Below are 26023 nucleotides of genomic sequence, written 5' to 3' on the forward strand. Positions count from 1 at the left end.
TCTTTTGTAAAAAGTGTCTCTTCATCTTTCTTGTATGTTCCTTTCAGGTACTGGAAGGCCATAATTAGGTGCTCTATAAACCTTCTCTTTTTCCAGGCTGAAAAACCCCAGTTCTGTCAGCCCATCTTTATATAAGAGTGGTGCTCCATCCCTCTGACCATCTTGGTGTCCTCCTCTGGGCTCACTCCAGCAGGTTCATGTCCTTCCTGTGCAGGGACCCCAGAGCTGAGGCAGCCCTGCAGGTGGGCTCTCAGCAGAGCAGAGCAGAGGGGCAGAATTCCCTCCCTGGCCCTGCTGCCCACGCTGCTCTGGATGCAGCCCAGGACACGTTTGGCTCTCTGGGCTGGGAGTGCCCATGGCTGGGTCATGTCCAGCCTCTCACCCACCAGCACCCCCAAGCCCCTCTGGGCAGGGCTGCTGTGATCTGTCCATCCCCCAGCCTGGGCTGGTACCAGGGCTGCTCTGACACAGGTGCAGCATCTTGCACTTGGTCTTGTCAGACCTCATGAGATTCCCATGGGTCCCTACCTAGAGCTTGTCCAGGTCCCTCTGGATGACATGCCATCCTTCAGCTGTGTCAGCGGCACCACTCAGCTTGGCATAATTTTCATATTTGCTGGGAGTGCACTCAGTCTGTTTATGTCATTAATGAAGATATTAAGTAACACTTGTCTCTGATGTCATCAATCACCTGCCTGTCCTCCATGTGCCTTAGCACAGTCTCCAGGAGTTGAAGTACCATCATCCTCCCAGACACAGAAGTGAGGCTGAAGGGGAGTAGTTCCCTGGGTCCTCCCTTCTACCCTCCTTAAAAATGACTACCATGTTTCCCCTTTTTCAGTCACCTGGGACTTGCCCTGAGTGCTGTGACTTTTGAAATGTCATGGAGACTGGCTTGGCAACTACATCAGCCAGTTCCCTCAGGACTCTGGGATGCATCTTGTCAGGTCCAACAGACTTAGGTAAATTCCAGTTCTTCAGGTGGTCATGAACCTCATCTTTTGCAGTGGGTATTACTTTGTTCTCTGAGTTCTCCTCCTGTCATCCATCCACTTCAGAGGTCTGCAGAGCTGCCTGTGAAGACTGAAGCAAAAATGTTTGGTACCTCAACCTTTTCTTCCTTCATTATTACCAGTTTTCCATTGTTACCAGCTGCATTACTGGGGGTGAACTTCTTTGACTTTCCTTTTCTGATTGACATACCTGTAGAAGCCCTTCTTGTTATTCATGTGTCACATGCAAAGGTTTTAAATGTATCTGTCTTTAAGGGGAATATGAATGTAAATATATATAAATACATATTTATTTTCTTCTTTCTTTATCAACGCCAGTTTGTTTCCTAATGTTGAAGAAGACTTTGAGAATGAGAAAATATCTATATCTAAGCATAATAGTTACAAAATAAGTATATCTATATATAGCTCTTTTTTGGGTTTGGAGTAATTATAAAATATTGTACATTTGTACAGTTATGTAAATCTAAATGTAACTAACAGTTTTGAATTAATAGATTTACTAATTTTCAAGAAAGCTTATCTTTTATCCGTAGTTATGTTTTGAAAATTAAAAAACTTTAGGGCACAGAAACAATGTGGTTAAACCAGACATCACGTGAAATAAGTACAGGTTTTTTCAAACTAAATTGATGTCATCCATTGTGGTGGGCACTTCTGCTCTTCTGCAGAACAAAGCCTGCCTGCTTTGCACAGAGAAATGTTTCATTCTTGAAATCATTTTCTTAAGCTAAATTGCGAGCAGTCTTTCTTGCTGTATAATTAATTGAGGCAGAAAAAAATTAAACTTTATTCCTTAATTTTACTAGTTCAGGTAGAAGCTGAATCAGAAGTGCTTTTGCATAGTGGGACCCTGTTTCTTCAGCCTCGTTTTTATGAAATGTTTTCTCTGTTCTGCATGGGGTTGGATGTACTTCTAGGTAGGGAAGCCCAAGGGTTACATTAAGCTCTTTTCTTCTCTTGTGCTTTTCAAGTGTATAGGCATGGAGTCCATACCTGGTCAACACAGCAGGATACAGGTTTTTTCCCTTCTCTGTTCAAAGCTTTTTTCCTTATGAATCAAATATATGACAGATGGGGTTTGTCTTATGCTGTATTAATCTAGGTTTATAGGAATCTCAGAATGAAATTATGTTAGCTTGGAGATAAAGAGGTGGATGTTTACAGCTTTCTTTACTGAAAACAAACTCTTTTTACTTCGAAAGAAAATCTGACTTTTGTATGATGTAATGATATGAGTGTTGACTTTGATCATATGCATGTGCACATATTTACACAACTGTTTCCTCTTCTAGGATCCTTCTGTTACACAAGTGACGAGAAATGTTCCTCCAGGGCTTGATGAGTACAATCCGTTCTCTGATTCAAGAACAGTAAGCGCATATATTTCTTAATCATTCTGTTAAGCTTTGATTTGTGAGGTTTTATTTTCAGAATTGGGACTGATGTTGTAGAATGGGCTAGCTACAGGTAGTGGGAGATGTGTAAGACTAGATAGTTCCATGCAGTATTTGGAGGATGCATTGGCAAGGTTGATTTCAGAGAGCTTTGAGTTGTTAAGGAAGATTGGCCTTCTGAAAGGGGACCAAAATAGAACTGAGTTTTTTTCCTGTTTTTATTAACTTCTTTTTCCTGTTTTTACAGACTTCTGATACTGTCCTTGTGGTTTTCTACATTTCACTAGCTTTGAAGCTTAGGAGTATGGCATATGTACACAGGGTTTTGCTTTTGAATTCTGTTTCACTTAAGTAAAATGCAATTCAGAATAAGGAAAACATTGTGTTTAAATAACAGTCCACAGGCATTGAATAGTGGTACAGTTGTGAAAGGAAAAATTTATGTCAAAGAAACAATTGTTTTATGCCTCTAATTTATATAGTTTCAGTATACCCTGTGCTGTTTTTTTCCATTGTGGGGAGGAATACAAGAAATAGGATAGTAAATTCATACCGTAACTGCATTTTTCAGTGGCTGCTTTTGATATTGAAGATCTTGTGCAAGATTATCAAAATGTGTGGCTGGTTATTGTCTATCAATGCAATTTATAAACATTTAAATATTGTATCTTTAAAATGCAGTGCTATTTTTTATGACCCAGTAGTGCTGTTAAGGAGTGTTCATATTTGAGTATTTGCAATGCCATGGATGGAGCAACAGAATTCACTTGTGAGAGAGAAGGAGCTTATATTAATTGATATAAACCAGCATTTTAGCAAAGTTGCATAGCAAATGCAAAGTTTGGTAGTAAAGTGGTTCAAGAAGATTCAATGGTGATGTACATTTGATTACTGCCTAGAGGACATGGGCAGAAAAAGCTGTCAAGAAGGTCCTCCTGTTTAATCATGAGGTTTGGAAAGGACCCCATTGCATTCTGGACTCCTTCCTGAGGGGGGTTTTGCTATGTGTGGATCCAGACTTAGTCCCAGATTTTGCCAATGATATATGTCTAAAGGACTACATGTGCACAATTAGTCCTTTCTATCGCTTAGCTAAGATTTCTAAATTTAGTTACAATTTTAATTATTGAAAATCTTTTGTGGCAAGGAATTTCTCTGCCTGGAGGAGTAACCCTGAGATATGCCCCTACTCAAGAGGAGGTCCTGATGTGCAGCCCACTGCTGTGTGAGAGACCTCAAGGGGCCCCGGGCTATGCACTGTTTATGAAGTAAGATGATTGATTTATGGTCATATTTGCATACTGATTACAGAAGTTAGTTTCTTCCAAACTTGGCTTGAGTAAAATCTTTATTAGCACTATGGTTAGATGGGTACATTTCTCAGATCAGCCTTTAGGTATTGTTATATGTTTCCCCCAAAACCTAAAAGTTTGATGCAGTCTTCATGACTAGATGGATCCATTGGATGGATCCATCTGTTACTGGTTATAACTTGAGAAAGATTATGGGAAACAGTGGAGGCAGGGAGAGCAGAGTCTCATAGTAATGAAACAGCAAGGTTTCATACCGTTTTAAAATTCTGTATGGAAGAAGCTTGGTTTTGGGTATTGGGTAAACAGCCTTGGATCAGCTGTTTAAGGCAGACTATTTACAGCTAGTACCAATGTTAAACAAGTCTCCAAAATGATTTTCTCCTAGGTCACAGTATCAGGAATTATGTTAGATTTAGTTTTATAAAGCTTGAAGATTTTCGAAATTGCTTTATATTGACCATAAATCATAAAGAAAGTAGATCTTGTTTTAAAAAAATATAATCTCAAGCTACTCTGACTTGTTTATTATTAAAAGTTTTAGTACTTTTTTACTTATTTTAACATGCAGCTTTGTGGTAAAAGGAGAATGGGAGCATATGGCTTAGATTGTCAGGCTTTGAACAGTCAGGTGTGCTTGGATAAAAAAATTTAATTGTTCATTAGAGATGTCATTCAAAAAGCTGAGAGTATGGAGGAAGTCTAAGTCAATGGTTTGATCTACAACGTACTGTGATTCAGTTAATAATCTATGGCACGTTTACAAATTAATGAAAATTGTCCACTGAATGAACACTTCTCTCCCAAGGTAAAGAACTTCCACTGGTTTTCTTGACAAGAGTAAGACTGAAAAAATAAAGCTAAAAGTGCAGTAATAATCAGCCTTTACATATTACACCCCTTCCTTACTGTGTGTGGATGCTAAACATACAAGTATTTATTCTGTAATTATATACATTTGAAGGAATGTACTTTCAAATACTCACAATTCTAAGTGCTCACCTCTGTTTTCCTAACAGCTTTGTGTGCAAGAGAAGAGCATACTATGTGTGTACAAAGAAATATGTGCAACAGGAGTAATGGAAAAGACAGTGGAAGTGAATGTCTTTATAGACTGGATAAACAGAGGCAGAAGCAGGGTCTGTGAATTCTAGACTTGGGGTAATACCCAAGTTTCTGCCTGTCAATATCCCTGCTGTCCATCAGATAGGGATAGGAACTCTATGTTTTGTGTCCTGCTCAGAGCAAAAGCATCCAAGTAGTTTTGGTGCAAGTTAAATCCAGATTTGTAGTGGTTGTATCAAGATGGTATCTTGCAGTCTCTAGAACTAATACAGCATTTAGCTTTGATCCTTGTACAAAAAAGATGTGGACAGGCTGGAGAGGATCTAGAGAAGGGCCACAAAGACAGTCAAAGGCCTGGGAACATGTGAGGAGCAACTAAGGAAACTGTGTTTGTTCAGCTTTGAGAAATGAAGTCTTAGGGAGGACCTTAATTCCATGTTTCAGCCTCTAGAAGGTGGCTGTGGAGAAGATGGAGACTCCATTTTTACAAGAAATTGCATGCAAAAGATGGGAGGTGATGGGTAAAAATTACTGCTAGGGACATTCAATTGAACACAAGGGGAAAATGTTTCACAGTGAGAACAACCTGATCAACAACTTGCCTAGACTGATCTCCCCAGGGAAGTGTTGGATTTTGCAGCATTCACATTGAGCTGGACAGAGTGCTAGGACATCTTGTTTAGACTGTGCTTTTGCTATGAAAGGTTGGACTAGATGGTCCTTGAGGTCTCCTTCCAGCCTGGTGTTTGTGATTCTTTCCCCATTCTCTCCAAATGGAGGTTAATGAAGTATGTTAGAGTGCAAAAATATTTCTCCATTTCAAATCTAGACAGGATTTCAATGGATGTTTATTCTGTGAGAAAGTTATTTCAATCTGAATACTAAAATTTGTTACGTTATCTCAATTGTGCTCCCTTTGTCAAGTGAGGCACTTCCTACCAGTTGTTTTTTTGGGTACAGGGTGGAACAGGGGGAAAAAATGAAAAAATATTAAATCCTACTTTTTCTCAGTATTCCTTATTTTGTTTATTTACTTGTGGTATTTTTGTGCCTTGACTTTTTTCATCCTTCACCTTCAGTGGTAGGAAGGTAGCATGTAAGACATATGGAGAAGAACAAGTAGGCATGAGAGATTTTAGGTTGCATGTGTCACCACCTTAGTATCTAACATGAGAAATCAGGAGTTTTGTTAGGATTTTTTTTTCCTTTATGCTTATCAGATTTCAAAATCCGTCTTATATTTCATAGTTAAACAAAAAAATTTAAAAAATTAGGGAATGATGTAAAATGTCAGATTAAATACCCTTGGCTGATCTTCAGTTGTTTTGTCTCCAGCTCCAACAGTCACCATGGAGATTACATTGTATCTTTTGTCATGTTTCTGAAGATCAGCAATGAAGATTAGATTATACAATTAGTATTTCTGCTTCATCATTTAATGAAATTATGTTAAAAAAAAACTTTTAATCTCTTCCTGCTTCTAATTTCTTCTAATTTTTCTGAGCTCTCTGTATATATAGATAAGCATATATACCCATATATATCTATACATAATAATGCATATAGCAACCAGTTTCAAATTGCTGCATTAAAAAATTGGGAAAAAATCATTAGTGGAGTTGGATTTTCTGTTGTTGTTTCATGAGATGTATTTCAATGGGCTATTTTTTTGTCTAGAAAATTCGTGGGTAGTTCCCTATCCTTCCATCTAAACACATCAGAAAAACACAGAAGTCTGTAAGAAAACAAACTGATCATCCACTTCTGGCTTCTTCTGGAAGTTTTAACCTCTCCCTAGTAAATAAGCTTCATTGTATGAGGAAATCAAGAGAGAACTTCTTTTCAACACCTATCTCCAGTTAGCTGTTGAAAACAAGTTTAGTTAGATGATTTTTTTAAACTGTATTCTGATTATTTTTAAACTAAGTATTGCTGAAACCTTAGGCTGAAAACCACAAACTTTCACATTGGGATGTTGAACTATTCTTTAACTCTTACTTAATTTTGTGAAGGGAGCCTCTAAGACAAGTGCAAAACTGAAAGATTAAGAAGCTGCCACTGTCAACTGAAGCTGCAGTGTGTCCAGATAAAAACAGCTATACATAAAGAATTCTTCAGGCCTCACATCAAAAATCATACGGGACCAAAAGGCATATGCAGGGCATATAAAGAGCATGTGGAGAAGGAGTTCATGGGTTGTGAAGGTATGGAAGCCCAGAGTCTTCTTTGTCCTAGAGTCCCTCTCAGGAGGCATCCAGCTCAAACTGTCTTTCAGGTACTGGAAGGTGCTATTGCATCTCCCCAGAGCCTTGTCCAGGATGAACAAACCCAACTCTCTCAGCCTATCCTCAAAGGAGACATGCACCATTCGTCTGATCGTCCTGGTGTCCTTCCTCTGAACTCACTATGTCCATGGTCTTCTTAGGCTGGGGGCCCCAGAGCTGGATGCAGTAATCCAGTTGGTGTGTCATGAGAGCAGAGAGGAGGGGCAGAACTTCTTCCTCTGACATGGGCCACTTCTGATTAAGTGGATGTAACCCAGATTGTGAGCACAATGCTAGAGCTTGAGCATACACTGATACAACTTCACTTGAACTTCCTACTTCTAGGAAAATCCTAAATTGTGCAGCTATGTTTTGCAGGGCTTTTTGTTGAGCATTATTCTGGGAGTGAAATGATTTTCCAAGGTATTTGAATACTTCTGTTTGTTTCATTGTAAGTAGCTGTGGTATTCTTTGTGCTTCTCAGCTTTGATTAGGGTAATAAAAATAAGTACTTCAGTTTGACAGGAAGAGTTAGAGCAAACTGAGTTTAAAAAGCATGATGGTAATTTTTTAAAAAGCCATCTTTGAGCTCAAGAGCAAGCAATTTCTAAGTATTGGAATTCAAGGAAGTGAGACAGAAGGTCAGCTTGGCTGAGCAGGGATCTTTTTCTAGAACTTAAATAAAAATGGGAGGTGTTTGGACATTGAAAGCAAGGACAGATGACACAGGAGGGGTACAGTGATGCTGTTCGCCACTGCAGGGAAGAGATTTGTATGTTTAAAGCTTGGTGAGCATCCAAGCTGGACAGCACTTTGGTGGACAACAAAATGGCCTTTTAAACAGGTGAATGGCAAAAGGATGTTCAGAGATATTATTAATCCATTACTTGATGAGGTCAGTCACCTCACAGTTAAGGATGTGGACAGAGCAGAGATGTTTAATGCCTTTTTTACCTCTATCTATAACAGTACTGATGGGCCCAGGCACTCCTGTAGTCTGGTGACTTGCAGGCTTTGTAAACTCTGAAGTTGTTCAAGATTCACTGCTCCAACTGAATGCACGCAAGTCAATGGGGCCTGATGGAATTCATCCTACTGTACTGAAAGAGCAGAGTGATCATATAGTGGGTCCTCTCCATGGTATTTTTCAATGGTCTTGGGAATATAGAAAGGTATGAGTTGATTAAAAGCTGGCAAACATTGTCCCAGTTTTCAAGAAGACTAAGAAGGAAGATTTTGGGAATTAGAGGCCAGTAAGTTTCACTCCAGTGCCTGGTAAAATCGTGGAGAAGGTTATTCTGCGAGCAAGGGAAAAATCTTGAGAGACAAAGCAGTCATTAATCAGAGGTGTAACTGGTCCATGAGGGGAAAGTCCTGCTTGGCTATCTTAAGCTGGGACTTGTAGTCCATGATCCCTATAGGTCCCTTTCAACTTGAAATGCTCTATGAATATGATGCTTTCTTCACGAGGTATTTCATCTATTGTAGACGATTTATAATACCTGTGCCTATTGTGCCATTGCTTTGATCTTTGAATAGTAACCTGAAAAAACACATTAAAGCCATATTGAACTTCAAGCATTTAAAATCAGTTTAGTCTCTACAACTTTGTTTCCCTGTGGACACATTATGAAGCTAAGTAAGTATGAAAACACAGTATCAAAAACATACACTTTTTTTCTGTACTTATGGAAAGAAGTATTACTGTATTTCAGCAGCAGATTGTATCATCTGAATACAACGGCTGAAATGCAACTTCTGCTGGAATTATATTATTAACACATGTATCAACCTAGCAGAAATTCTGGAGTGATACCTAGCAAAAACTGGTGAAATAGTCAAGTGATAGATTATGGATCTTAAATTTGAAAGTTGCATGTGTTACATTACTTCTCTAGTTAGCCAGATGATGTAAGTCTTTGTTAAGTAGAAGGCTCTGAAAGACATTATTAATAAATTACATTGTGTTTCAGAGTATAAATAGATGACTCTCAAATGCTGCAATTCTCTGAAACAGTAGCTGGCTGTATTAATATTCATGTCTGAACAAAATTAAAATTCCATTTACTTTTACTGAATTCTTGAAATTCTTTGAGTGTTAATTGAAAGTAGTACAAGATAAGCTGCACCACAGAACACACAGGGGATGTCTTTTTTCTAAAGACTGTAAATATCGCAACCAGCATATCAAATTTTTAATTTGTATCAGTAGCACTTCCTTTAAAACATCTAAATTGGTTCTTACAGATACAATGAAAATAACTTCATTAGAATAGGAAAATGTTTCCCTGTAATTGTCTTTTGTTTTCTTAGCCTCCTCCAGGAAATGTGAAAATGCCTAATGTGCCCAGTACCCAGCCAGCAATAATGAAACCAACAGAAGAACCATCTTCCTACACACAAATTGCAAAGGTTTGTCTGCAGCTTCTAGAAACTAGGTTCCTTTTAATAATAATTACTTAAATATGATTCTGGAGTAATGTATTTTTTAAGTAAACACTGTTTTCCTATTTAAAATTAATACTGCCTTTAAGTAATTGGTAATATGTGAATTTCTGCTATATTGCGTCAGTCTTCATAAATGGAGATGCTTAATTATAGTGAAAAGACTTGGAATATTTATGCCATGTTCATACTTTTTGTGTGTAACTTTTTGTGCCTGGTGATACTTGTTTTGTTCAGGAGCATGCCTTGGCCCAGGCAGAACTGCTAAAGCGACAAGAAGAGCTGGAAAGAAAAGCAGCTGAACTAGATCGCAGAGAAAGGGAAATGCAGAGTCTCAGTCAGCAAGGAGGTATGCATGAAAAATATACTTTAAATTTCAAAAATGTCACTTTTTCTTAGAAACTTTTACAGTGACATTGTGAAGAAGATTGAAGAGGGATTTTTGTAATGGCTTCAGGAAAAGGAATTTTATTGCCCTTCAGAAAATGCATACAGTGAATAAACTGGGCTGTCCTTACAGATTTTCAGTGAAAAAAAATTAAATGTGGCCTCTGTAGCATGTTAATCTCTTCTATCATTCTTTTCTATTTTTATTCTAGATTAGTATTTGAGTAATACTACTGAATAGAAATGGAACATTTTGAGATTAAGTAAAACTAACTTCTTAAAGTAACATCTCTTTGATCTCTCATCTGTCAGTATTTCTAGCTGTGGGAGAACTTTTCTGGTTTGAAACATTTAATTTCTTTTGCTGTGTTACAAACAATATATATTACATATATATTATGCCATTATATATATATGTATATGCCATTTGCTACACAAATGGCAGAATGATCTGTTATTAATATTTTATTAGTTTTTTTGTATGCCACAAATTGTGTGCTGTGTAAAATGAACAGTTTTTTACAGCAATTTCACAAGTGTGAGAAGATTTACATCCTCTTAACTGAAGATGCTCTGCTACAAGTACATCTGTGGGAGTATTCCTTTTCAAAAAGAACTTCAGACTGAAGTTCAAAAAAACCCCAAAACCCAACAAAGCAAACCACTGTGTGGTAAGGTTGACTTTATCTGGTCATTTAACTTTTATCTACAGTTCTGTTTTATTTTCACACATGTTGGTCTGTTTTTGAATATGCGGTGTTACAACTCCAAATTGCATAATTCCTTAGTAATTCAAGTTGTCAAGGAATTCTGTAGAATAGAATAAAATATTTTCAGTTGGAAGGGACATGCAGTGAATCACAGAGTATTGATTGGAATAGAATTGGAAGGAGACTCTGGGGATCATCTTGGCTAAGACAGGGTCACCTGGAACAAATGATGCAGGAACAGGAGTGCATCCAGGTGGGTATTGAAGGTCTCCAGAGAGGGACACTCCACAAAGACCATTTCAGTGCTCTGCCACCCTCAGTGTAAGGAAGTTCTTCCTCATGTTGAGTGAAACTTCTTGTGTTTTGTTTTATTGCCATTGCTTCTTGCTAAATTGCCCAGTATTTGGGCACCGCTGAAAAGTGTCTTGGCACCCACTTTTGAGATATTTGTATGCATTGATGAGATCCCCTTCTCAGTCTTCTCTTATCTAGACTAAACAGGCCCAGCTCTCTCAGTCTCTCCGTGTAAGAGAGATTCTGCAGACCCCTCATCATCTTTGTGACCCTTCACCAGAGCTTCTTCAGAAGCTTCATTTCTCTCTTGAGGATCCCACAGCTGCACACGGCACTCCAGGTGTGGCCTCACTGGGGCCCAGTAGAGGGGGAGGTTAGCTCCCTTGACCTGCTGGCCACACTCTTCCCAAAGCAGCCCAGGATCCCTCTGGGTCCTCTGGCCACAAGGGCACACTGCTGGCTCATTGTCACCTGGTGATCCACCAAGACTCCCAGGTCCTTCTCTGCAGAGCTGCTCTTTAGTGGGGCAGCCCCAGCCTGTGCTGGTACTTGGGGCTATTCCTCCCCAGGTGCAGGACCCTGCACTTGCCCTTGCTGAACCTCATTAGGGTTCTCTCCTGCCTACCAAAGTCCAGCCAGAAGGCAGCAGAGCCTTCAGGTGTATCAGCCACTTCCCCAACCTGCTGAGGGTACCTTGGATCCCTTCATCCAGGCCAGTCATAAACAAGTTGAGTGAGACTGGACCCAGTATTGATCCCTGAGGAACACCACTGACCACAGGTCACCAGCTGGATTCTGCTGACCCTCTGAGCCCTGGATCCTGACCCTCTGAGCTCTGCCATCAGCCAGCCCTTGGCCCACCCCATTGTCCATTCATCTAAACCACGTTTCCTGTGCTTACCTATGAGGATGTTGTGGGAGATGGTGCTCAAAGCCTTGCTGAAGTGGAGGCAGACAATAACCACTGCTCTCCCTTCATCTACCCATCCTGCCCTGCCATCGCAGAAGGCTGTCAGATTGGGCAAGCATGATTTTTCCCCCTGGGGAATCCCTGCTGTCTGCTCCTGATGACTTTCTTTTCTTCTGCAAGCTTGGTGATGACCTCCAGAGTGTTCTGTTCCATCACTTTTCCAGGGATGGAGGTGAGACTGACTAGACAGTAGTTTCCTGGATCCACCACCTTCTTGCCAGTTTGGAAGATGGGAGTAACACTGGCTTTCCTTCAGCCATCGGGCCCTGTTCCTGTTTTCTGTGACTTTTCAAAGATGGTGGAGAGTGGCTTAGCTACAGCATCTGCCAGCTCCCTCAGCACCTGTGGGTGTATCTCATCAGGGCCTGTGGATTTATGTGTGTTAGAAGTCTGCACAGTTATCTCTAACCAAACCCTTTATGAGTGGGGGAAGTCTTCTTTTCTCCAGCCTTCCTCTCCTTGCCCCAAGGTGTGGGATTCCTGAGGGCTGGCCTCAGCAGTTAACACTGAAGGAAAGAAGGCGTTCAGTAATTCTGCCTACTCTCTGTCTTCCTTCACTAGGACACCTATCTGATTCAGCAGTGACCCCATATTTTCCCTACCTTTCGTTTTGCTGCTAATGTTCCTGTAGAAGCCCTGCTTGTTGTCCTTGATACCATTTGACAGACTTAGTTGCAAGTGGGCCTTGGCCTTTCTTGTTACATCCCTATATATTCCAATGATGTTTCCCATTTGACTTACTCCTTTTCCCATGTCCCATAAATTTTTTTCTTGTGTTTGAAATTTACCAGAAGCTCTGTGCTTATTCGTGGAAGTTTCTTTCCCACAATTCCTGATTTTTTGCTCATGGGAATACACTCAACTTGAGGAACTCATGCTTGAATATTGACCAGCTTTCTTGGATCCTCTTCTCCTCCAGAGACCTAACCCATGAGATTCTGCTAAGCAGGTCTTTGAAGAGGCTGAAGTTTGCTCTCTGGAAGTTTAGGGTTCTAGTCTGGGGTTCTAGATTACTTTACATCCTCTACACAAGATCTTGAGTTCCACCATTTCATGGTTGCTATGGGCAAGGCTGGTCCCAGCCTTCACATCTTCAGCCCTCCTGGTTTGATTGTTATCTTGGTTTAGAGACAAAGTTGAAGTCCCCAGGAGAATCAGGGCCTGTGACCAAGAGGCTGTTGCCAGCTGTCTGTAGAAAGCCTCATCACTTCCTCCTGCTCGTCAGGTGGCCTATATGTAGACACCCACAACCCTTATTAACCTGTCCCTTAATTCTCACCCATAAAATGTCAACTCATTTGTATGCCCCTGAATAGAGCTTGATACAATCTAGTTGCTTTCTCATATGAAGAGCAGCTCTACCACCTCACCTCTCTGACCTGTTCTTTCTAAAAAATTCACAGCCATGCATGACATTATTCCAGTCATGTGAACTATCCTACCATATTTCTGTAATTGCAATGAGATGATGGCTTGTGACTGCACATAGATTTCCATTTCTTGTTTATTCCCCATTCTGCTCTGTGTTTGTACAGGCACTTCAGAGAGGAAATCAAGCATCCAGATTCCCTAGATGGAGTGTAAGAGGATTCGTTGTAGTCATGAGCACCCTTGATGTCATTAGACCTATGATTCTCATCTTGAGAAGCAGTCAAGGAACATCTGCTGCTGCACTGATTGACACGACCTTCTCCCTAGAAAGAAGCAATAGAATGATCATAGCCGCTTTGGACCCCACCCCCTGAGTCCTGTAGTCTGAAGTCCATCTCACCAAATTGGCCAGCTTGCTGCCAAAAATTCTCTAGCCCTTTTTTAAACAGGTAGATTCCTTCCTCCCTAACAGGCTACAATCGTTTAAGCACAACCCATTGTTACAAAAACCAAAACCTTGTTAGCAGTCAGGAAGCCAGCTATTGATCTGCACAGTGTGGTAGCTTCTGGTCGTCCGTTTCTGTGACTAGGAAGATGAGGTGATGATTTGGGCACCAGTGTTTGTCACTTGTCTTGCCAGTGCTTTATAGTCTTCCTTGATCTTGCCTATTTTTTGACTTGTGGTATCATTTGTAGCCATGTGAGAGAGTAATAGCGGGTAGTGGTCCATGCTCTTGGCTAGTTGTACTACCCTCTTGGCAGCATCAGGGATCTCAGTCCCTAGTAGGTAGCATTCCCCCTTGGGATTCTTGATCAGATGGGTGGATGGTGTCTCAGTGACCCAAGGAGAGTCCCCCACTCAGCATTTCTTACGGTAACGACTATGTCCTGCTGGTCCAGACACTCCTTGTTGAACTTGCTAATGGACATCTAAAGCCTTTAAACCATCATATCTGTTTTGGTGTGGAAGTTGGAGGGTAGAGGTTGGACTTGGGCTCTGTATTTGTGGGTCACTAGGATCCAAGGTGTCTCACACTCAGTGATGTCCATTGTAGGTGTATGGTTTTGAAGCCATTTCTCTATCTCCTTTTCCATCCCTCTAACACTGCACAGCCTCTTTCAATTTGTCCACCTTCTGCAATAGTTCATCAAACTATGCACATTCCATTCAGGTGCAAGCCTTTTCTCCAGGAGACATATCTATGCATCCATTGCAAGCTACCACCTGTACTCATGTCTCTTTCCTTACCAGTTCCCTTGGTGGATGTATCAGTCAGACTTTCTCTGGGGCTGTCTCAGACACACTAATTTTGAGACAAGTGCCCACCACTATAGCAGAGACCTAGAGCACTTAGCACTTACCTGAGGCATGGACTTGCCTGTGGACTGCAGCTCTCTCCCTGCTCACCCCTCTGCACAAATCGCTGCATCACATCTTTTTGATGCACCATATCCTGGTCACTTTTGCTCCCTAAAGCCAATTAAATCTCCCACACTGCTCCTGGTAATGCTCACTCCATGCCTGACTGGTTAGTGAGAGCTTCTGGGCTTTGGCCTGCTGCTAAGGTGTCCCTAAGCTCAAGAAACTTCTGGACAGCTTGGTCTGATCTTCATCCCCAAATTTACTTCAGTTGCTCTTGCTGCTGGCCTGACTCACAATCGCTGTATAGTACCAATAAATTAAAGCATGTTGTTAAGGGCATTGTTCATATCTCCTGAAAAAACACTGACAGGCTGAGGACATTGACCACTCCTCTAGGAAACCCATTCTAGTGTTTGACCATTTTCTTGGTAATGAAATGCTTCATGATGTCCATTATGAACCTACTCTGGCACGACTTTGAACTATCCTGTGTACTGCATTTCTGGATCCCAGGGACACGCGCATTAATTGGACACCTTTGAAAACACTATAGAGTGGTCTTGATTGGAGAGCAAGGTCTTTTGCAATTCTCTAGCTATTTGCATTCAGTTGCCTTAAGACGCTGGCTACACATCTAGGACACTGTTGTCATATGTTGTCTTAACATACGGTTAAGACAATATGTTGTCTTAACTACAGTGAAAGATGTTCAAGGTGGTACATCATCTCAGCTTGTTGCCTTTGGCTTTCTCTGCTTAGGTTCTGTGTGGTATTGCATTCAAGCTAATAAAAGTGTGCTGCTTCCTATTTCAACTTACTCGTTTGTTTACATGGTGATGAATATATCACTTACATCCAGAGTTTGAGATGCTATCGCAAAGGTTTGTTGCAGTGATTATCTCAGCTGAATCTCCAAGTCTGTGCTTGATATGACTTTGGTTCAGCAGAATGTATACTCTAACCTGCGATCAAATAGGCATGCAGGAAATCCAAGTGTCTGATCCTGTGTCCTTTGCAGTGTCCTCACTCTGTCATACAACTGTATCAAAATACAGTGATGCTTTAGGGCATATAATTGTTAGGAAAAGGTACTTAAAGACCAGTAACTCAGTATCTCAGTAACTGTGTTTCTTCAGACTTCCTGCCTTTTAGATAAGTTTTGACAGGAAACCATATTGGAAACTAGAAATACTTTTCAGCTAAAAATTCCAGGATTCTGAAAATGAAGAGTGCTTTTCAGTCCCCTATCTTTGTATTCAACAGGCTATGTGAGTATGATGGGAGTTTAGGGAAATAAATACTCATATATAAGTCAAGGAATTCTCTTTTTTTTTTTTTTCTGTCCATGTCTACTTTGTGAAAAATTCTCTTACTTTTTAGGAAATGTCAGATGCCTGCTCAGTCTTTTATGCAGATAAAACATTGCACTTTCCTTGACCTTCCTACACTTAATTGTATTTAATTTCTGAAGTTTATATTGAGGACTGCTCTTAAAACTCTTGGGTTTTGGTAGCCCACTTTATTCATCCACTTGAGAAACTCATGCATTAAACAGTTTACAAAAGGTTCAAATGTATATCTCTTCCAAGTATACAGAGACTGAAGCCTAAAACTACATTATAAAGGCCTTTTTTGTTTCCTTTATTTTCTGTTTTGCAGGTAGAAAAAATAACTGGCCACCTCTTCCTGAGAATTTTCCTGTAGGTCCTTGTTTTTACCAGGATTTTTCAGTAGACATTCCTGTAGAATTCCAGAAGACAGTAAAGATTATGTACTATTTGTGGATGTGTAAGTATTTTCTTTTTAAGAAAAATAAAGTGCCTATTCAAACTCGGTAATACATACGTGCTACTTTGGATTTTGGAACATCTGTAATAAAAAAAATATTTTGAATCCAGAAGCCATATGTTGAAGCAAAACTTTATGTTAGCTTTAGTTTTAAAAGTATTGAATTATGTCATAAAAGCTTCAACAGAAAAAAAAGTATTATCATTGTAGGGCAATTTCTTTCTAACTTACTGCAATTGTCTGGTTTAAGTTTCTCCAGTTGTAAAATGAACTTTGACCATTTATTAACTTGGAAATAATTTTACTCTTTTTAAAATCTGCTTATATGTTAAGGAATAAATTTCACAGTTACAGTTAATAGAATTTTGTGTTCAAGATGTGTAATATCCATTTGCTTTAATATACATACTTTTGTATAGTTTAATATGGTTTTAATCTATAGCAAAGGCTTATCATATCATTAAAATATCATTTTACCCTATTTTTAAAAATAGAAGAATCAGTCCATGTTAGAACTATCCTTTGTAGGCAAATAATGCTTTACACCATCTTTGTAGGATTAATTTTGCCCTCATTGAGAGCCTCTGTTTTGACTGGAGAAATACTGAATTAAACAAGTGTGCACGTGCCACACTTGTTTCTTCTGCCTTGTCCACTGTGATTGATAAAAGCCTGACAAATACTCTGACGCTGATGAAATTGCAAGATATAGATACTTTGATGCCTTCAATATATTTGTAGCCTTCTAAGAAAATGTGGATTTCAGATATTTTGTATACTTTTTCTTCATAGCTTAAGATGTAGTTAGGAAATCTCCATAATTTTATATGTTACTCTGGTAATCCTGTTGCTGTGATGGAACCACATAAGTGAAACACATAAAATGAGCAGACAGCATTGGATCAAGTCAGTTCCACTTCATCATAATCTACAGATTTCAATATTCATTGCTAGGTCGTTAATCTTCAAATAAGCAACTATAGAGCATATAGGTCACTCTCATAAAGTTGACAGATAATTTAGATGTATATGAAATCTAAGGTGAAATAATCAGAATTTTAGGATGGTTACCAGTTCTGGCCATTTGCAGGACTGAGTTCTGAAAGTGCATATGTTTCAAATACAAGGTGAAGCTGGGCAGTTAGAATTGGAATGTTGATTCTGTGCTTAATTTCCTTTCTTATGGCAACAAGTAAAGGAAGAAGCGATATTATATTATTTCAAAATACATAGAACTGTGCTTTTATGTGACAGCTAATCTTCTGGGTAGACTGAGGTTTTAACCATCATCTTGCACTCTTTGCTCTTTAGCTGTAGTACTCTCTGACTTATATAATACTCAGGAAGTATAAACAGGGCATGATAAAGAAAAAGACAAAATCTGATTCATGGTTAAAAAAAAAAAAAAGATAAAAAAGATTGTGTATAGAATCCCATCCCTTGGCTGTTGAGTCAATCCTTGACACTTGAAATTTCCTAGGATTCCTATGTGGTTTGGCTAATTTCTCATTGACTATTTTTCCTCTGGAGAGGTACTTATTCCCACATCTTATAAGGTCTAGGGGTTCTGTTAACATAATCACATTTGGATAAATCTAGTACCGCATTCTCAGTACTTTATAAAGTCAGTACTTTTCCTTTGTAGTAGCCCTAGGAACAAACTTTCTAGTTTAGTTTTCTATGTCTCCACAGTTAGAATTAATTTTATACCATCATTCTTAGTTTCTATATCTCTGAGGAAATGTCTTTACCTAAGAGCCATATGCTCTTCCTTTCATGAAAAAACATGAACTCTGTATCCCTATTTCATTAGCTCATTTCTCTTTTCTCCTTTTGTATCAGAGGTTTGAATTTTCTAATTCTTTGATGTGGTTTTATCTTTGCACATTTTTTCCCCAGGGGAGAGAATTTTTATTTTTTTTTAAACAGTTTGAGTGCTCACATGTTTTTGTGAACTATAACAATTAATTAGCAATGACTTTTCACAGTTGCCATTGGAGTTTTTCTATTCTATCCTGGCTTTGTGACCATTGGTGCTTTAAGGACTTGCACATGAAAATGACAGTTTTTCTAGCTCATTAGCACTGACTACTGATTTTAAAATTTTGCTGTTACTTTGTCCAATGTCAAGTACAATGTCTCTTGACTTGTGCTAATGGTCAAAAACAGGCTCAAAAGCTTGTTTTCCAGCTACTTTTCCGCACAGGCTGATAGCATGTGCCAAATAAACACCACTGATTTTCAGAGGGTATTTCTTATTTGAAGTTACAAACTGAAGAGATTCTGGTAGAAAAATAATACCCTAAAGTGCCAACTTTTTTTCTTTTTCTGTTTAGTAGAGTTTCATCTCATCCTCTGTCTGAGGATATGATAAATGGTGTTTCTCTATATATGTCTGTATATCAGTCTGTGTAGATGTTTGTTCTACCTGTCCCTGAGAACCTCCAATGATAGACACTTCACAAACTCCCTTCAAGCCTGTTCTAATGGGTTGCTGTCTTTTAGAATTAGATGTTTCCTGGCATATTAATTTAATTCTCCCCTCCTTTGTTTGATCTTTTCTGTTCTATCCACTGTTGTAATGGAAAAGATATTTATCCCCATTAGTCATCTCGTTTTGCCTTACTTATCATAGTTCACTCAGCCTTTATTTTTGGGTGATGTTTTATCGAGGTTTGACTGGTTGCTGTCACATAGATTCACTGCTGGTCCACTCCGTATTATTATGTGTCTTTTAATAAGTAGCATCAGGAAATTTTTTCAAAGTACCTTCATATTGTAGGTAGCACATGTTTATGTGCTGATCCAAGACTACTTAATGCTTATTTTATGTTATAATATATGTTAGAATATATTTTTTCCCCATGGAAGATTTTTCTGGTTTTTGTAAGGCATATTAGCATGTCTCTCCCTAGTGAGCAGAACAGACTAGGAACAAAAGCCTAAACAACATCTGAAGCTACCTGATGCTCCAAGGTTATGTGTGATCAAACTTCATTAGCCCAGTCCTCACTTGTGAGTTGCCTTATGGCTTCAAAACTCTCCATTCTATAGGCATCTCATTTCCCTTTAGGCAGTTCCAATCCAGGGTGACAGTCATGTGTTCTGATGTGTACTTAGGTTTCCTGAGAATATAATCAATAAAACATAACTGAAATTAAATTTAGTACAAAAATTTGTTTTCATACAGTCTCAAATGGAATAGCAAAATCATCTTAATAATGTACATGCCAAATATCTTCAGTAAAGACTTGTGGTCTTTATCTACAACTAACTTTCAGATACTTATGGATGATAAAGTGTAGTTAATTAAAACAAGGAATAAATCTAAGGAGAATTCTTTTCTTCAGGGAAGTTTATACCAACAAGAAGAAGTATTAATATTTATTAAACTAATGCAGTCTTCCATTGTTGACTCTTATTCTGGCATGAACGCCTTTTTTTCCTACTTCAGCTGCTTCCACACACAAACTAGGAGAAGGCTTTCTTCAATCACACAGAGTACTCTTATTGTTATACCTCTGAGTTTGTCATACAGAAATTCCATGCCAAAGCCCTAGGTGATTTCAGACCCCAGATAGTCATTATTTTCTAATAGCTTGTATTATGGTTTAATTTGCTGAGGCAAGGAGGTGGAAGGTACTTAAAACTGTTACCCTGAACTTCACAAATACATGTCTGTTCATATAAGAGCTAAGCTTGCCTAGATCCCTTAGTGAAGGTGTTGGCTCAAAGAATAAATGATTCTCTGTACCTTGCAGCAAGCAGGCAGAGGCTTGAAGGGCAAGCACAGTGAAGTGAGAATTGTCAGTCAAGTCTGCTGTCTTCCTCTATAGCTTGCTAATACTTGTTTTGTACAGCTGAGACTCTCTGTTATAGTAATGAAGCACACCCTGTATAGTATCAGTTGTGGGTGTGATGCTTCAGCCTTTTCTGCACTGATGGTACTCTTTTAAAACTTGTCCTGTTACCATAATTGCAGTTATATATATATAAAAAAAAAAAAAGGTCATTTTGAAAAGTTCAAGCTCCACCAGAATTTGAATTTGAATTTTTCTTGTAACATAGGAGTCTCCATGTGTTCCAGTACTGAGTAGAAAAAGAAAGAATACGCCTTTCTTGTACTTAGCAAAGGAAGGCAGGAACTGGAATTTGTATAGTTTCTTTGCTTTATGAGGCATAAACACACAAATTCTGAAATTAGTTGTTTTGCCGACCCCTTGGGGCAGTGCTAAAATATGGAGGTGCAATAATTGCCTTTTATTTAGAAGAACAAAGTGTTTTGATTCTGGTGACTCTTACAGGAAATTATTATTTATTTGAGGAAATATTTTCAGTTTCATCAGAATTCTATGTAATGATCTATGCATATTGCTTTTAAGAGTTCTTTCCCACTGTGTTGATTTAGAGCTCAAGTCATAATTAAGAAAGCAATAAAGAGTTTCAGGATTCTCTTATTCAGAATCCTCAGTATTGTGCTTGTTCTGTTAACCGTACCATCCAGTAGAATCAGTGTAAAATATTGCTCTGAATTTCAATAAAATAAAAAGCATTGCTGTCAGGAATAGTTTGTGCAATTTTAAATCTCCTACTTTATCCTGATCCACCAGGAAAGAAGTTGTTCTCTGGGGCAGCAAAATCCCTCCTGAATCACTGGTTATTGCTGAACAAAGAGAGAAATTCATGTTCATATCTGAAGTCTAGCAGAACTAACTTCTGTGTCAGATAGCATGAATGTAGTAGTTGTAATGTTTCTTAATATTGCCTTATTCTGTTCTAAGAAGTAAACTTAATTGAAATAAAATGGGAAGTCATAATTCAAATGCATTTTCTTTAGTAGAAATAGAATAGTTAATGTGTAACAAGGTCTGCCAATGAGAAAATTACACAGATCACCAGAAAAGCAGATGTTCTAAGTAACATTAGAATATACAAAATCATTGTATATTTTATTGAAGTTTATATTAAAATATAAGATATAAAAATATATCTAGAACAGCTTCTTCCAGACCATGTTTTACTGAGGAACATTCTTAATAAGTGGGGTTTCTTGTTTTATTATATGGAAGACAAAGCTTTCTGTTGAAAAATTATTTGGGAAATTTTTGTCCTCAAATTTGAATGTGTACAGTGTTTATTTTGTGATGCGCTTTTTAAGGTGTCTCTCAAAAAATACTCAGTAGTCTCATAAATATATATATTAATACTGTAGAAAAAAATAAATTATTGCAGCTGTAGAAACCTCTTTTTTCTTAATTTAAGGTTTGAAAGTGTTTTATTTGTATGACAGGATATTTTTCCATTTCCAGGTAGCTAGTGGTACTTGAATTTTCATGTAGAGTGTTCTCACTTGGGAATACCAGATTTACCTGAAATTTAGAAAACTATCAAAATCAATTGATTACAAAAGGCTTTGAGATGGTATTGGTATTGTCAGCACACTGATGTTTTGTTTAAAATGCTGTTTTGTTTAAATGTTTAAAACGTTTAAAAGTTCAGGTATAACTTCAGCAGTTGTAATAATTTATTGTTTAAAAATAACTTAAGTAAGACTATTTTGCTTTTTCTTCTACAGTCCATACAGTGACACTGTTCCTTAATATCTTTGGATGTTTGGCCTGGTTTTATGTTGATGCTACGCGAGGGGTTGATTTTGGATTGAGTATTCTCTGGTTCTTGCTTTTTACTCCTTGTTCTTTTGTCTGCTGGTACAGACCACTTTATGGAGCTTTCAGGTAACAACTTCAGTTGACTTGGGATATTCAGAAACTTGTCAAAATGTATAGCATTCCAGAATTTGCTTGATAATCATGATGATAATCCTTTACAGTGCTTTCATTAGAAATAAAAGTTATGTTTGCCATTAATTCAGTTGTTGAATTTGAAATACTGATGCCAATAGATAGTAATATAATGGAATATCCTTTAAAATATGTATAATTTTTACTACAGACAAAATATTTGTCGGAAATACTTAACTTCGTTAAAGTTAATAAGGGCTGGTAACAATTGTAAAGAACATTCTCATTAAATCTCTGTCTCTTCACACCAAGAATTTGAGTAGGTTAGTAGTCAATAGTGTCCTAAATTTTTTGCTTCCTGAATGAACTTCATAATTAACTACTCTTAAGTGATGTATTCTTAAGTGATAGACACCTATGGTATCTGTAACTGAAATAGTCTGAGATTCTTAAGAATTAACAGATAGTAAACAAACTAGTACTTTTCCTAGTTTTAGTAATCTTTGCAAACTTCAGAAGCATGAGGTATGTGATTAAGAGGAGAATGGTGTGTTTGCATGCAAAGTAAAACTTCTTCTTAGTGATGATCACCATGTAGAGATTTCAAGTCCTGTACTCCTAAAGTTGGTTTTGGGTTTTTTTTTTTACATTGAAGTGATTCAGGATGTTCTCAGCTAAAGTACCCTTATTCTTGCATTAAGACTGATGGCCAGAAGCTGCAATTAACTGTAACATTTAGAGTACAGGAAGTATTTATTTTTGCTAACCAAGGAGGTATTGCTGTACCCACAAATCTTTGAGGAATCATTTCCTGTCTAGTAAATCCATAGCTTTTCTTAGAGAAAATTGGTTGGTTGAAGAAGGAAAACTACTACTTGCATATTCAACTTTCAGTCAGTTGCTCAGCTGAAAATGAAACAGTTACTGAACTGAACTTGTTGAAACATTGGTTGAACTGGTATAGAAATTACAAACTCCCTTCTGCAGAAAGAGTTTTTAAGGGCAAAAATCTGTTTCAATAACTTAACTAATTGATTTCTACTTTGAACTCTAGTAGAAAGCATAACATATGATCAATAGTTTTAACAGTAATAAGTTGAGTCTTTTTTGAAATTTTGCCTGTACATTTATATTTGGCTGTTTCTAAAATTCTATTTATTTTCAGTCTTTGTAAGGCTGGCATTTTAGTAATTTAAACAGCAAATGTATTTTGTACATTTTACTTCAAAATAACAGCTGCTTCAGTATTTTGGTGTGCTCTGTGTTTCAGTAATTCCATATGATATTTTACTTCTTTTCACAAGTTAAATACTCTCTTCCCATCTTTCCATTACTGTGAACTTCACTCTGAAAGTGGAGCAGATTTCTTAATACAAACTTAAATGGTTAGTTGAAGAGGCCCTGCTCTGGGCTGAGCAGAACTATTCTCACCTTTCTTAGAGATGCAGGTGGCAAAATCACTATATTAAAGAAGAAAGAGCAGTTCTTGTAAATAAATGCTCTAAAAGAAACACAGAATTGCTGATACTTCAGGTCACTTGATAAATGAAAGTACTTTTTCTCTAGTTAATGCAGAAAGAAGTTAGATTGGTACTACAGAATATGAATAAAAATAATGAATTTTCTGGCTGCTTTAATCATTTTCCCCCCACCTCTTTCAGGAGTGACAGTTCATTCAGGTTCTTTGTGTTCTTCTTTGTATATATCTGTCAGTTTGCTGTACATGTACTTCAAGCTGCAGGATTTCAAAGATGGGGAAACTGGTGAGTATTCTGTTTGCCGTAGTGTTGTACTGTCTGTAAAACAAACACTCATATTTGAAGTAACAACTGTAATACAGTCTGTGTTTATAAAGGAATAATACTGTGTTCACTGGAATGTTGCACTTAACTCTCAAAAAAAAAAGCATTTTTGGAGTGCTCTTAACTAGGAGAAGTGGGTGAAATATATCCAAAGAAAGTGAGATACCTCTGTTACTAGCCTGGTCAAAATTTTATCCTTCAATTTAAACTACTTTGAACTTTTCCATATGCTGCCTCCTCTGTTTTGGTGGTGTAAGGAGTTATTACTTGTTCTGTATTTAAAGTAAAGGAAAGCAGAAATTTAGACATCAATAATATATTGTTTGCATATTTTTTATATTGTTAGGTATTTCTAATTATATTAATATATTTCCTACTCAATGAGAAATTTATGGCTAAAATTTGTAGAATGAGTTAAGGCATTTGGGTGAATATAGTAGTATGTCTTTGATATTATTTGAAAAGTTTATTTGAGTCACATCCATATTATGTAATATGAATTAAGAAATAAAGGAATATAATTCTTTTAAATGTTTGCAAATACATAAGCTTTTACATGAAGCTTGTATGTATATTATATTTTTTTTGAGTCTTGGAGGTCTAATATTTAGATTTTACAAGGAGAAACTATAGGAAATCAGTCACTCTCTTTGAAATAAAGGTATTAACTAAAAGCAAGGTTCTAGCAAGCCAACTAGTAACAAGAGTCACAAGTAGCAGTGCTGTAGTTGGATAATGACACTTCCCTTTCTCAGTGCTTTTTGCTGCAAACCTCAAAATTCATGCAAAGCAGATGAAACAGTATTGCTTTAGAATTGTTATGTAAGGAAAGCTCCCTGTTTATTATTTTTGCTATGGAATTCTCTATTGCTTATTCATCCAAGTCTGGGAAGTGTGCTTTTAAGTGTACTTGGGGAAGGAGAATTGAAAGTAGCCAGATCATCAGAAAATCCTAGTTACAGTTCGGGTTCTGGGGTTTTGTGGTAGATTACAGTGGGACATAGTGGATATCAAAGTGGTGTGAAGGGGAGAGTTTTAAGGTTTGGATTTACATTATTTGTTTGGTTTTTTTTTTTTGCAACATGGAAAAATTTTTTTCATCTTAATGCATGGGGTTTTGTTCTTAAGACAACCTGCCTTTTTAATTTTAGTTTAGTTTTCAGGTCTGAAAATCTTAGTATTTGTTGGTGTTTCAATTTTGAAGAATGGGGAAATGCTTGAAGTAGATACTTAAGTAATTTTTTCTATTATTTTGTCTGATGCTCTCCACTTAAAAAAATTATATTAACCACAGTTGAGAAAGCATCACTGTGTGGATACAATTAAATGAGTCTTCACATGGAAGCTATATAGGTGTGGTATTTTCCTGTTCCATATTTATAGAAGTTAGAAACTATCTTTTTAGGGATATTTTGTCATCTACAAATTCATGTAGTCCTGAATCAATCTGAAATGACAGTATAACAAAAAAAACCTCAAGAAGTTGAGAAGCAGCTCTCTAATTTTGCTACAATTTTGCGCAAGGATAAAAATATTTACAAGAATTTTTCATATAGTTTCGCTGCATTTTCTTTGAAGAAATGGAAATTAAGCTTTAAAAACATAGCATAGAACCAAAATTTGCTTATGTAAAATTCACATTATTTTTCTTCAAAAATACTCAAAATGGTTCAGAACCAGGAGGTTACAGATTTTTTCTTTCATGAGGGTATCTTTGATTAAATGTTTCATGTGCTGTACTAGTAAAATTTGTTCTTTCTCTTTCCTTCAGTGGGTGGATTTCATCTCTTACTGGACTTAATAAGAGTATTCCTGTTGGCATTATGATGATAATCATAGCTGCACTTTTCACAGCATCTGCTGTTATCTCACTAGTTATGTTTAAAAAGGTAAGTTACATATTATTCCCCTCCTTTGTTTCCTATGTTTGATTTGGATTTTGCTTTCTTTCTTGAGTCAGGTACTCTTTCACAAGGTAGTGGGGATTAAATTACATTTTTCAAGGTGAGCCTTACCTACCAGTAACTATACAGTTTTGCTTATACTGTTGTGGAGTCATAAAATGCTGTTTGTACAATTCAGGTATTTTCTGCAAATGGGAAA

General features: G+C 37.6%; 1 protein-coding gene across 1 annotated transcript in view; it reads left to right on the forward strand.

The window, feature by feature from the left end:
* Positions 1 to 26023, forward strand: part of SCAMP1 (secretory carrier membrane protein 1) — a 41285-nt gene that overhangs the window by 10706 nt on the left and 4556 nt on the right. Inside the window, exons 2-8 of the mRNA XM_023944601.2 lie at positions 2309 to 2386; positions 9363 to 9461; positions 9732 to 9843; positions 16249 to 16377; positions 21953 to 22112; positions 23780 to 23881; positions 25692 to 25809. Of these exons, the coding sequence (XP_023800369.1) occupies positions 2309 to 2386; positions 9363 to 9461; positions 9732 to 9843; positions 16249 to 16377; positions 21953 to 22112; positions 23780 to 23881; positions 25692 to 25809 (798 nt within the window). The remainder of the gene's footprint in view (positions 1 to 2308; positions 2387 to 9362; positions 9462 to 9731; positions 9844 to 16248; positions 16378 to 21952; positions 22113 to 23779; positions 23882 to 25691; positions 25810 to 26023) is intronic.

Source organism: Cyanistes caeruleus, chromosome Z (assembly GCF_971803275.1).
Source record: "Cyanistes caeruleus chromosome Z, bCyaCae1.hap1.1, whole genome shotgun sequence".
NCBI classification, from domain to species: domain Eukaryota; kingdom Metazoa; phylum Chordata; class Aves; order Passeriformes; family Paridae; genus Cyanistes; species Cyanistes caeruleus.